The sequence below is a fragment of the Abrus precatorius genome, unplaced genomic scaffold (genome assembly GCF_003935025.1).
Source record: "Abrus precatorius isolate BTA unplaced genomic scaffold, Abrus_2018 Scaffold3, whole genome shotgun sequence".
Taxonomy (NCBI): domain Eukaryota; kingdom Viridiplantae; phylum Streptophyta; class Magnoliopsida; order Fabales; family Fabaceae; genus Abrus; species Abrus precatorius.
In genome coordinates this window covers 19,211,789-19,225,082 of record NW_020874373.1, presented here as the reverse complement: position 1 = coordinate 19,225,082, position 13,294 = coordinate 19,211,789, and the positions used below count along the sequence as shown (strand labels likewise).

Genomic DNA, 13,294 nt, shown 5'->3' with positions numbered 1-13,294 from the left:
TTGTAGGAGCTCTTAGAAGCATTAGCTAAGATTTCATCAGTTAGCGATACCTGTCTTCTAAGTTGTGATGACATTAACGCTTCTTTATTATGATTCTTAAGGTTTTTTTAAGGGGGTTCTATGGAAACTGCGCTCTTCTGTCTCTTCCCTCCTTCATTACCTCGACTACCTTTCATAAAGCGTGCCCTCCGAAGGGATTCACGTACATTGACCCTCTCTTTCAAAATTTTTGATTGAAAGAGGTCGTCTTGTGTTGTCTCAATTGTCTTCATATCCCCTGATTCTGGATTTTTTCAAATCAATGCATATAATCCAAATGAGTCTGACAAATTCAAATCATCTCTTACTATTGGGACTCCCCTCTCCACATTTTTAGAAGGCTCATCATTCACAGCATCACAGATAGCCACCGTCGGACCCATAGCATCCATACCACCAGCCCCCAAACCTTTATCCACCAAACACCCTTTTGCTGACACTTCACCCTTAATCACAGAATCAAGACCCTTACTTCTGATATCACCTTACAGCATACCCTCCTTTTCACTAGAATAGTTATCCAACGCTTTCAACTTCATTGAACCAACCTCAGATGAGTCATTGCCGTCCTCGGATGAGTCATTGCCGTCCTCAGAAGAGTTAGCCACGTCTTCCTCTGTTACGGCTACTACGTCACAGGCATGCTCTTCAAGCATGACTATTGAGTAAAAACGATCATTGACTTTCATTGTAATGTTTTGCTTGATAAGCTCAGCAATAGTAGTACCTACTTGTATCCTCCCATAATCCAATCGTCGTCTTTTTGTCGTGACTTGGTCTATCTGGATAAAATCACCAAGCGAAGAAACCAACTTACGGAAGAATAATTCACTCCAAGCATGCAAAGGGACCCCATAACACCGTACCCAAGTCACCCTCCGCACAGCTACCACATTTGGGTGCCACTCTCGTAGATCATAGAACCATTTCTCCCACCACAATTTCTTGAGCGATATTGTATCCTCTAAATCTACCCCCGCATCAGATTTCACTAACACCATATCATCACCCATGGTCGTGAGATTAATATCCAACATACTTTCTCGCAGAAGAGCCCTTCGCATATTTTTTAAATCATGTTTTCTATAAAGGCGTTCGACCATAGCACCTCTACATTCCTCAATTCGCCCCTCATCCACCTCAAACTCAAGGTGAGCCCAAGGTTTCTTCTTTTTCACCCACTTCTGCCCTTTGTGTATCTCAATTAGACGGGGTGCTTTAAGCTTTTCTGCATACGTATTCCTTGATGTCTTTGTAGTTCCTATGACAAAGGAGAGTCTTGTTTTATTGCCCTCCGCAGACACCTTTGTACCCACAGTTTTCTCCCTTGCATGCCTCATCAAGTTGATATATAAGCGCATTCTGCCAATGATAATAGATTTAAGCTTAGCCTCCAAACTCTTGGCATCCGCCACTTCCATAAAATGCACAAAATCAAAGCGACGTCCTAGTTTATCACTCTTTTGAGATATGAAAACATTAACCACCTTCTCCCATTGTTGAAATATCTGCCACAAGGCTGAAACACCAGTAATAAATGGAAAATTCGTAAAAACGTACGATGTGGAATTGTTGAGAACTTTTTCAAGATATCCACCAAATTTACCCCTTTCTCTAGACCTCCGTTCCATCATTGAACTTTTCAACTTTTAGATTCTTGGATATATACCGGTGAAAGCGTCTGCGTTGTCATTGCAAAAACGTGAGCAAAGACGATGCAGGAGAGCGTCAGATGCTAACCAAGTGGTCGTGGACACTGACCACGCCAACACACTCGAATAACTGAGTTCAAACTTAAGATTTCAGAAGATATTTGAAAGAACTTATAAATATCATTTCTAAAAATAGTTTACGATTATTAAAAGTTTTTTAATTTATTTTTATATAATTTATTAAAAAAACTAACTTATTTCAATATATTTTATAATTAATTTATTACATAAGCACTTTAATTATCATATTTTCAAATTTCATTTTCTGGACGGTAACGAACTTTTAGTTTAAGATTTGAACGTTCGAAATGTGTGTTTAGAATTTATTGCAGCTGATTTGTATGCTAGTTAAACGGAGTTAACATGATTCAGGTAACACGCCGTCAAAAGTAAAAAAATAAAGAAATAATAATAAATTGTTTTTTTTTTTTAAAGATGTAAGTGTTATAAAATAAATTTTCAAAAATAAAGAAAAATACATGGTATTTAAGAAGGTATTAATAATTTTAACATAAATAAAAATTACTTTTTATAGACTTATGTAAATAATCTTAAATATTCCATGTGTTTTGACTATGTTAATGACTGCATGAGATATTTAAATAGTTAACTGTCTCAAGACCTAAAATAACAAAGTTTACTAACGAAGCACTGGGATTGTTTTTTATTAGTATAGCAGTTTTTTAAGATAAATTAAATTGCTTTGGTTAGAATTAAGAACATTTATTTATTTATTTTATTAATGATATAACTTTAGAATATTGATAAAATTGTATAACGTTTTGATAAGTGTATAAGATTCAGTTAAATAGACTTCTCCATAAATACTTTTTAGAGTAAAATAATTAAGTAGTATTATAAATTGAAATTTTTTCATAAGTTAAAATTAACTTATTTTTCTTTATTTTCAAAAAGCTACTCTCATCTAACTTTTTAAAATTTTGAAAAAATAAATTCTTTTTAACTTATAAATGAAATTTTATTTATTTTTATATTATCTTTTGGTAAAAAAATATTCATAAGCTTAACTAAATTGAGCTAATTAAAGTAACTTTAACAATCTTTTAAAAAGCAGAAAATCATAATAAATGTTTTCTAGAAAACTGCACACAAATATCCCCCAACATCTTTGCAAAGCAACATCTGAAGTATTTAAAAGACTTTATATGGAGTGGTTGACATCTGCATACAATTATATGAAGTTACTTAAGAGGAAATATTTGAGGGTCCTTCAAAAGTACTATACTTGCACCAAAAGAGGATCAAGATGCTGACGCAAAGTTTAGAAAATCTTTTAAAAATTAAATACATGTATTTATCAAGAAATTATTTGAAATAATTTATGTATAACTTGTTCACAATAACTTACGACTTTTGTAGGTTAACTTTAACTTATTTCAATATATAAGCTTCTTAATTATCATTTTAAAAGTACTTATTTATGTTCATACTGAGTATCAACTGAATTCTTTGTTTAGATTTTAAAATGTATTTATGGGTCTATTAATAATGTGACACGTATGATATTAATTCATAAAAATCATATAATATTTATTAGGCAAAGGTTATATTAAAAAAAAAAATCTATCATCAAACAATAATATATGAAATTTTCTCCGGACAGGGTAGGTAGATAAATTATTGTGAATCTTATCTAGGAACAACAACTTGGTCCAGTAATGTTAGTTAATATTGTTAGTTAATTCGGTCATTTCAACGTTGGCCTTATCCAATTCAACTTATTTTAAACAGAATATCTTCTCTCTGTCTCTAATTGCAATTTGCAAAGCTGAAGACTCATCGATCGTACGTCAAGTTTGAACGTGGATATGATAGCAATAGCAAAAGAAACAAAAAGAGAAAAAAGTTGATATGATGTATATATCGTGCCTTTGTTTATTCGATTCAATTGTTTACTTTATTTGTCTTCTACCATGCATTCGCATTCGCACTTCTCTAATGTTCTCTTATAAATATTCAAAATTTTACTGTTTAAATAATATTTGATATTTGATATTTATATTTATTTTTTATTTCTTATGCTAATATATAAAAGGTTGGAAAGCGCAATATGCAAAGCGGAGGAATGGAATTTCATTTAGAATCGGAATTTATTGTTATATTCGTTATAAATATTGCACATTATTTTCACATGATGAATGCAAGTTAACTCTCTTTTCAGTTTTCACGGACAAAACAACTTGTTCCTGTGCGAGTCTTACAGAAAAGAGTATCTGATTAATGACAGAAAGTGGTATTTATAATTTCGTATAGCTGAGATATATATATATACAAAATTGAAGACAATAATTACTAATAAAAAGTGATTCAAGTCTGTCTCTTTATTTATTAATTTTTAGTTTATATTTTTATTAAAACTATTATTTTACTTCTTAAATTGACTAATTTTTTTAATTTTATTATAAAATTTTTCAATATTACAACCTAATTGTAAATAAGTCAAATTATAAAAAAATTATTAAAATGAGTGAAATTAATGAGTTTTTAATTTAAATTTTAAAATTAGATAATAATTTTAATTTTAAATTTTGAGATAGAATATGAAATTTAAATATAACATAGGCATGTCCCATGGTAAAACTCAGTAACATTAAACAAAAAATCTATATCTTTTTTAAGAACAAATGAGATCTTTTTTTACAAGTTAAAACATATTTTTTTTTATACACTTTATATAAATGATTTCATTCTTTCGTATAGATATATTTGACACTTAACCTATTATTATCTCTATACGCTAAAATTCTAAGAGCATGTTTATTTTTTTAAAATACAATTTTTTGTTTTTAAAAATAAAAAAATAATTTTTTTTGTCAATTTAAATTTGTAAAAGCTATTTTTTTTAAAATTTTAATTTTCAGTTTTTAAAATTAAAAAACAAAAATAACCGCTAAAGTATTTTGGGTTCAATATTAATTAGATTTGATGTTTTAATACTTTTTTAATTCAATATTTTATTTTAAATACAGAAAATATATTTAAGTAAATAAAAAAAATTAAATATCAAATATATATATATATATATATTTTTAATTTAAAATACTAAATAAAACAAAACACATTTTCTTTTTCTAGTTTTTAAAATTTGTTTTCAAAAATAAATTTATCAAACAACTTTTTTTTTCTCATCTTAAAAATAATTTTAAAAACTAAACTAAAAACAATTCTTATTTTTTATTTTCTCTTTAAAAATATTTTTTAATTTTTTTAAATTATAATTTTTTAAAAAGCAAAAATAAAAACAAACAAGTCCTAAGTCTTCATCCTAAACTCCCCTACTCCCCTCTTTATTATACTTCTCTCTTTCTTGTCACAAAGTTGTACTTCCGTCAACTATGATATTTTTTTTCCTTATTATTTGTGATTATAAATGTTAAATATTTAGTTATTTTTGAATTTATCTTTTTGACTATGTGTAGTAAATATCACTTACTATGTGGTGGGTTCTTATGATGTAAATTTTTTGAATTTTAGCTTAATTTTTATGATATTAATATTATTTGTTAATCATAATTATCTTTTTGATATTATTTGTTATTATTGAATTAGTAACTCAAGTAAATCTTAGTTAATTAGTTGATAGGTGATCATATCTATCAGATATCAATTGATTAACTAAGATTTATCTTTTGAATAACTAATTTAAGAATAATAATTACTTGAAAATATAATTATAATTGATAAATAATATTAATATTGTAAAATCAAATTGTAATTTAAAATATGTTATATCATAAGAATCCATTTTAGTTTCATAACAAGTAGTATTTAGATACACATAATCATAAAGATGAATGCAAATGTAACTAAATACAAAACATTCATAATAACAAATAATAAGAAAAAAAATTATTATAATTGATCTGTTTTAAAAAAAAAAACACAACTTTGTGATGAGGAAAAGATGAATATATGAGTTTGAAATGGAAAGTTAGGATTTTGGTTTGTAGAGAGAATGATAGGTCAACTTTGTGATTTTTATAATCACTCTCCAAAATCAATTTTATAAAACAACAATGTTTGATATAAAGACTTTTGTTTAGGTTGCTGTAGTTCAATTGGCACTCTCCTATATATAACTTGTTACAAAAACTAGAAAAGGAATTAGTTAGGTGTATTGGACTATTTAATTTAAAAAAATCTAATTTGTAAAATGTTTTATGAAAACAAACACATTAACTAATGAATTTCTTACATTAAACTATATTTTATCAAAACAATTATTATCTTTCATAAAATAAAATATAGCAAATGAGTTAATAATTGATTAATGGGTTAATGATTATTAGTACTTCTATTTGTGATTTTTATATCATTACTATATTGGATAAGACATAATTCGGTTATTTTCACTTAAACAGAAAATCAAATATCTTTTTGGCCTCATCTTGGGCCAAAGGACACCTACACCTCTTTGGCCTTGGGTCGAACGGTACTCACATTTCCTTTGATCACATCAAAATAGATTAACAGACTAGTTAAGATAATTAATCAAATAAAAAAGAGTTAATCATCTAACTAATCAGAAGATAGTTTAAGGCTGACTCATCAAGCCCATTAGCCCAACATTATGCCTATAAAAAGAAATTAAGAAGGACAAGTAAGGGAGACTGGAGAATATTTAATAACATTTATTGTTCTATACCGAATACTTACTTGACTGTTGGAGTGTCATTGCAAGTACCCTCCCCCTACGGACAAGGAGAATTTGGAATATTCTACGAGAACGTCACAGCCGTACGTGAGGACAGAATCTACAATGAACTACTGTATCTTTTGCAGGAACATTTTGATGCCCACCGTAGGGCTCGAATTGCTTCAGCCCTCAATAAACATGGTATAGACTAGGAGTTAGCAATGGGGAATGCCTGGAGAACCCATAGGACCTATTCAGAATCAGCCTATACCGAAAGAAGTTCATGTGGAGAGGAGGAAGATGAAGTCCTGTCCTCATTTGTTAGGTAGCTGAAAGCGGAGATAATAGAGATGCAGCGTCTCCGAGAAAAAAAATGCTCATGAATTGTTTGCGTCACGGAGGGAGAACCCTAATCTCAGAAGTGAAATTAGAACCTACATTCCTTCCCGAGTTACACCCCTTGTTAACGAATAAGAATCTTCGCCCTGTAAGAGAAGTCGAGGACCATTTAGCAGCAGACGAGGGTTAGCCCCTCGGTTGCGAGGGATAGACTTCCAAGTTGCAACCCCTTTACTCAACAGACTTTGAAAGCGAGATTACCAGACGAATGGAGAAGTTTGACGCTGAAAAAATATGATGAAACTTTTGATCCTGAGGAGCATGTGGATATATTCACTACCCAATTTGGCCTTTACACTAACGATGATGCCCTACTATGCCAAATATTCCCGACATCGCTATGTGGACCAGTTCTCAACTGTTTCACTAGATTACCGCCCACTTCCACAGACTCGTCTGCGATGCTTGTCCTGCGCTTCAATTTACAATTTGCCACTAGTTGTCCTCATAAACTGACCTCGTTGGCTTTGGTTAATATTAGCCAGGAGAAGAAGGAAACACTCATGGGATTTATGAAATGTTTTGGGCAAATGGTCCTCTCTGTCCGAAACTTGGATCCGGCAGTTGCGATGCACTATCTGATGACAATCACAAACCGTGTCTCCGAATTAAACAATCTTGAATTGGATTTCACATAATAAAAATGAAATTATTAGGGCAAAAATAGGAATTGAAATAAGAAGAAAATTAATAAAAAGTGAAAATAGAATAGAGATGAAAAATGGCGTCATAATCGCAAAATTGATAAGTCAAGGAACGATCACTTAAAGTCACACGCTCTCACAAGAGTGTTCAATCTCAAATTGTATTCAAAACTGATTAAAGTGTTTCTCCAAGAACTTATATATGCTTAATGCTTGTAAACTAATACTAATGCAAACCCTAATGGGCTTCTTGCACCAATAGGCCTAAATTTAAATAAACTAAATAAAATAACAAGATTTTATCTTAAATAAAAAATTAAAATAAGTAATGACTAATATTAAAATAAATAAACTAAACATAATAATTAAATCTTAATAAAACTCGTTAGAGTTCAAATCCTCTAAGCATATGTAATTGACCATATTGGGTTTTCCTAACTCTAAATTGAGCTCCCTTTCAAATAAGACAACAACAATCTTTTTTAAGTCTCCATTTATTCTTTTTACCCTTGCCTTTGTCATTGGTCCTTGAAGTTCTTCCAATGCCTTCAAGTCTTTGTCTTCAATGGGCCTTCCTTGATCCTCATCAATCCCTCCTTCTTCAAGAGAATTTGTCCTCAAATTTGACTCTTTATTACCTACATCAAAAAGAGATAAATCAAATACATTAAAAGTAATATTAACACTATACTTACCTAGTAAGTCCACTTTGTATGCATTATCTCCAATCCTTTCTAAGATTTGGAATAATTCATCCCCTCTTGTTTAAAGTTTTGAATTTTCTTGCATGGGGAAACTTTTTTTTGCGCATATGTATCTAAACCCAATCTTGAGGTTCAAATTTTACTTTCTTCCTTCCCTTATTGATATACTTTGCTTGTTACTCCACTTTCTTTTCAATTTTATGTTTTATCTTTCTAATTGGAGGTAAGCAGTAAGATACTTCTTTAGGGAAGACATCTTCAAAATCCTGTAGAAGAGAGAAAAACACCACTAGGCAAAATATTGTTAGCAAAATAATCAATGAATTTATTATGATGACTTTTTTTACACAAAAGTAGACACATAGGCCGAGAGGCCAACAAAACTTTTCTCACTTCTTTTTCTCTCACAAACAAATTTTCTCTCCTTTCACATTGATTTTTCTCTTCACCTTTCTTTTCACTCTTATATTTCTCAATTGTAAGTGTCTTTACTTTCATTGATGACAATCACAAACCGTGTCGCCAAATTAAATGATCTTAAATTAGATTTCACACAATAAAAATGAAATTATTAGGGCATAAATAGAAATTAAAATAAGAAGAAAATTAATAAAAAATGAAAATAGAATAGAGATGGAAAATGGTGCCATAATTGCAAGATTGATAAGCCAAGGAACGATTGTCACAAGAGTCTTGGCCTCTTGATAAGATCAAAGAAAACTGACTCACTCAAGAACCTAGAGTCTTACGCTCTCACAAGAGTGTTCAATCTCAAATTGTATTCAAAACTGATTAAAATTATGTCTACAAGAGCTTATATATGCCTAATACTTGTAAACTAATACTAATGCAAACCCTAATGGGCTTCTTGTACCAACAAGCCTAAATTCAAAAAAACTAAATAAAATAACAAGATTTTATCCTAAATAAAAACTCAAAATAAGTATTGACTAATATTAAAATAAATAAACTAAACATAATAATTAAATCCTAATAAAACTTGTTAGAGTTCAAATCTTCTAAGCATATGTAATTGATCATCTTGGACTTTTCTAACTCTAAATTGAGCTCCCTTTCAAACAAGACAACAATAATCTTTTCTAAGTCTTCATTTATTCTTTGTGCCCTTGTCATTGGTCCTTGAAGTCCTTCCAATGTCTTCAATGAGCCTTCCTTGATTCTCATCACCATCTCACAATAGCCCTTAGGCTAGGTCTGTTTGTCAATAGTATCTATAAAATATTCCTTATTGACCTAGATGATCTACGTTGTCGAGCAACCAAGTACATGCAGATGGAAGAATTGGACGAGTTCTGCAACCAGGCTCGGATGGAGCAAGTTCACAGTTGAAGAGAATCTAAAGAGAATGAACACGCAAGAAACAAACACGGAAAAAAGGACCAAAGGATCAGAACTGAACATCTCCTAAGGGAACCTAGGTTTGCGAGTTACACAACGTTAAACACCAGTCGATCCGGGGTACTCGAGCAAGCATTAGCAACAGAGATATTAACAATACCAAAGCGCGCAAACATTTCCACTCAGACTAGAAATTGTACTTCGTAAATTTAGTGCACTCTTTTCTCACTCAGGTTTTGTCTTTTTAAAAGAACATGAAAAGATGTTTTTCGAATAAGGTCTTTAACGAGACACTTCATCAATAAAATGACAGAACTTTCTTTACAAGTCAACAGTCTCTTATTATTCCCTCCCAGGTACCTCACTCGGCTAAAGTTGAATCAAAATTCCCTCCCGAGTATCTCACTCAACTAAGGTTGAATTAAATATTCCTTCCCAAGTACCTCTCGGCTAAGGTTGAATTAAATAATCCCTCCCAAATACCTCACTCGACTAAGGTTGAATTAAATATTTCCTTTCGAGTACCTTATTCGGCTAAGGTTGAATTAAATATTCCCTTCTGAGTACCTCACTCGGCTAATATTGAATCAAAATTCTCTGTCGGGTCCTCACTCAGCCAATGTTGAATTAATATCTCTCGGATATCTTGTTCAACTAAGATTCAATTACTTTTTCCAGATAACCTATCTCGATTAGTATCTATATTCCCAAGTACTTCGCTTGGTTAAAAGTTTGATTATTTTCTCCTAACAACCCTTATCAGTTAAGGTAAAATTTACATTTACGAGTACCGATTCTGTTCAAATATTTGCTGACACATACCTCACTCAGCTATTGTCTAATAACGAATGATTGTTGTCGTGTAATGTATTCGGTTCGAGGCGTTAAAAAAACTACAAATATTTTGAAAGTTATCATTAATACACAAGTAAACATGAAAATAAAACTTGTCTATTTCATCCTTGGATGAACACTGCCAAACATCCCTTCGGCCTCATCTTTTGATGAAAGGTGCCAAACATCCCTTTGGCCTCATCTTTGGATGAATGGCGCCTAACACCCCTTCCACCTCATCCTTGGATGAAAGGTGCCTAACACCCATTCGGCCTCATCCTTGGATAAATAATGGCTAACACCCTTTCAGCCTCATCCTTAGATGAAAAGTGCCTAATACTCCTTCGGCTTCATGCTTAGATGAAAGGTGCCTAATACCTCTTTGGCCTTATCCCTAGATGAAAGGTGCCTAACATCCCGTCAGCCTCATCCCTGAACAAAAGGCGCCAAGACGGCACAACTCCAACACCTAATTTCTTTGAAACCCTATTTCTATTGATACATAATTAAAGCTCTTACGTCATACCTCCTCGGGCTTGAAGGGAAAGTGTACTAGATAAGACACGACTCGTTCATTTTCACTTAAACAGGAAACTGAATACCCTTTTGGCCTCATCTTGGGTCGGAAGATACTTAACCCTTTCGACTTCACCTTGGGCTAAATAGTACTCACAATTCCTTCGGTCACATCAAAATAGATTAATAGGCTAATTAAGATGATTAATCAAATAAAGAAGAGTTAATTATCCAACGATTCAGAAAGTAGTTTAGGGCTGACTCATCAAGCCCATTAGCCCAACATTATACCTATAAAAGAAAAGTAAGAAAGACAAGTTAGCCCATTAGCCCATTATTCTATGAGGACGTCACAACAGTACGCAAGGACAGAAGTTACAGTAAATTAATGTATCCTTTGCAGGAACAATTACTATAGCCTTAATTAACACGTTCTATATAATATAACTTATAGTGTGTAACACCCTCATTTTTATTGTATTTTGTTTTTAAAATAGAAGAAATTAAAATTTGAAAATTGCAAGAGATCTAGCTTAAATGAGATATGTTTTGCTTAAGTTAGATTGATGATTCTCGATTACTTGTTGCAAAGTATTCTCATTCAGGAGAGAATGAATAATATCACCTTAATTGTCCTCTCGCCTAGGTGAGAAGACACATGAGAAAGTGAGAGCTCTTTAGACTCACAAGTCTCGCTCAAGCGAACTTGTCTCGCTCAAGAGAGATTATTAAAAAATTGAGTAAAATTTTTTGTCTGGTATTTTCGCTGTCAGGCTAGTGATTTATTATTAAGTAATCTATAATATTTTATACTTGTTCAATGTTAATCGAAGGATTATTTGGTACTGGAATAGATTTAGATGGAGTTTGAAATTATTTTTAAAAAAAAAGTGAACAGTACCGTATGAACAGTGCCGAATGAACAGTAAAACCGCCTATGAACAGTGCAAACTGCGTATAAACCGTGTATGAACAGTAAAAATCGCGTATGTACAGTGACTGCTGATGTCATCAGTGACATCATCATGACGTCATGGCTGACGTCACATACGCATATAGTGCGTGTACAGTACGCGTGCACAGTATTTTCTGGCGTGAATAGTGCTTTAAATAGTGTTTCTGACATGAACAGTAAGGCGGTGAACAGTAAATTCCAGTGGTAAACAGTAAATTTCAAAAATTTTCTATAAAAAGAGGGCTTCACACAAAATTTTCATTTCTTCATTCCTCTTCAAGGTTCTCAAAGGTTCTAAGGCCGTATACTACTATTTTCTCTCATATTAAACCCTCCTAAACTTAGATTTCTTGCCAGATCTGAGATTCTACGTCTATTCTGAGGGATTTGAAGTAAGTTTCTTTAAGTTTGAAACTAGATTTACCGTTCGTTTCTCTTCTTCTTCTCTTTCTTATAGAAGTTCATGGTGTTCTTAGGAGAAACTCCGTTCTAAAGCCAAATCTTCGGTGAATCTTGCTATAAAATAAGTAATATTCGGTAAATCTAGTGTGAATCATCGTTCTGAGGTAAGGAGAGTTTACTTTAACCTATGAACTACGTTTTAAACGGTTTAATATGCTATTTCAAGATGTTTTGATATGAATTTTGTTAGGTCTTTTGAATAAAAGCTATTTTCTAAGCTGTAACTGCTGTTAATTGATTTAAAATGCTGAGATTTTGGCTGATCTATTATAAACTTGCCTTAGCTGAACTGTTAAAATAATTTTGGCGGTGTGCATCATGCTGAGATATATGTTTTGCATCATTATAGAGCCGAGTTACATGTTTAGGTGGGTAGACGTGTAACGGTAAGTTCATGCTGAGCTGTGCTGTCTGGATCCAGATACCGAAATGGGTCACTCCCGGACCGGCTCGGTTCCTTCTGGATTACTTAGACTGTGAAACCAATTGGAGACCGTTTTCATGTTGTGCATTAGATGGGCTGGAAATGCATGGGGCTATTGCTGTGAGAAATAGTTTGCTCTATATATATGATTTTATTTTATTTTTGTAAGCTCACCTTTGCATTTCTTTCTATGTCGTTGTGTGCGTGTGTACTGCGATGATCGTACAGTGGTACGTGAGCAGATGTGCTAAGATATACTGAGATTTGACTTATTTATTATAAACTTGTCTTAGCTAAGTTGTTGAAATGATTTTAGCTGTACTACATCATGCTAAGATATATGTCTTGCATTATTATAGAGTTGAGTTACATGTTTAGGTAGGTAGACGCGTAACGGTAGAGCATGCTGAGCTGTGCTGTGCTGTCTGGATCCAGATACCAGAATGGATCGCTCACAGACCAGTTCGGTTCCTTCTGGATTACTTAGGCTGTGAAACTAGTTGGAAACTATTTTTCATGTTGTGTATTAGATGGACTGTGATACACGAGGCTGTTGCTGTGAGTAATATTTTGCTTTATATATATTATT

The 13,294-nt window shown here is 32.1% G+C and overlaps 1 protein-coding gene across 1 annotated transcript; it reads right to left on the bottom strand.

The window, feature by feature from the left end:
• Positions 1–293: 293 nt before the first annotated feature.
• LOC113862294 lies at positions 294–1,670 on the bottom strand. Its single transcript, XM_027495381.1, has 2 exons — positions 536–1,670; positions 294–448 (listed from the first exon to the last, which is right to left on the bottom strand). Exons 1-2 carry the CDS (start codon positions 1,668–1,670, stop codon positions 294–296), a joined length of 1,290 nt encoding a protein of 429 aa, XP_027351182.1.
• Positions 1,671–13,294: the final 11,624 nt, after the last annotated feature.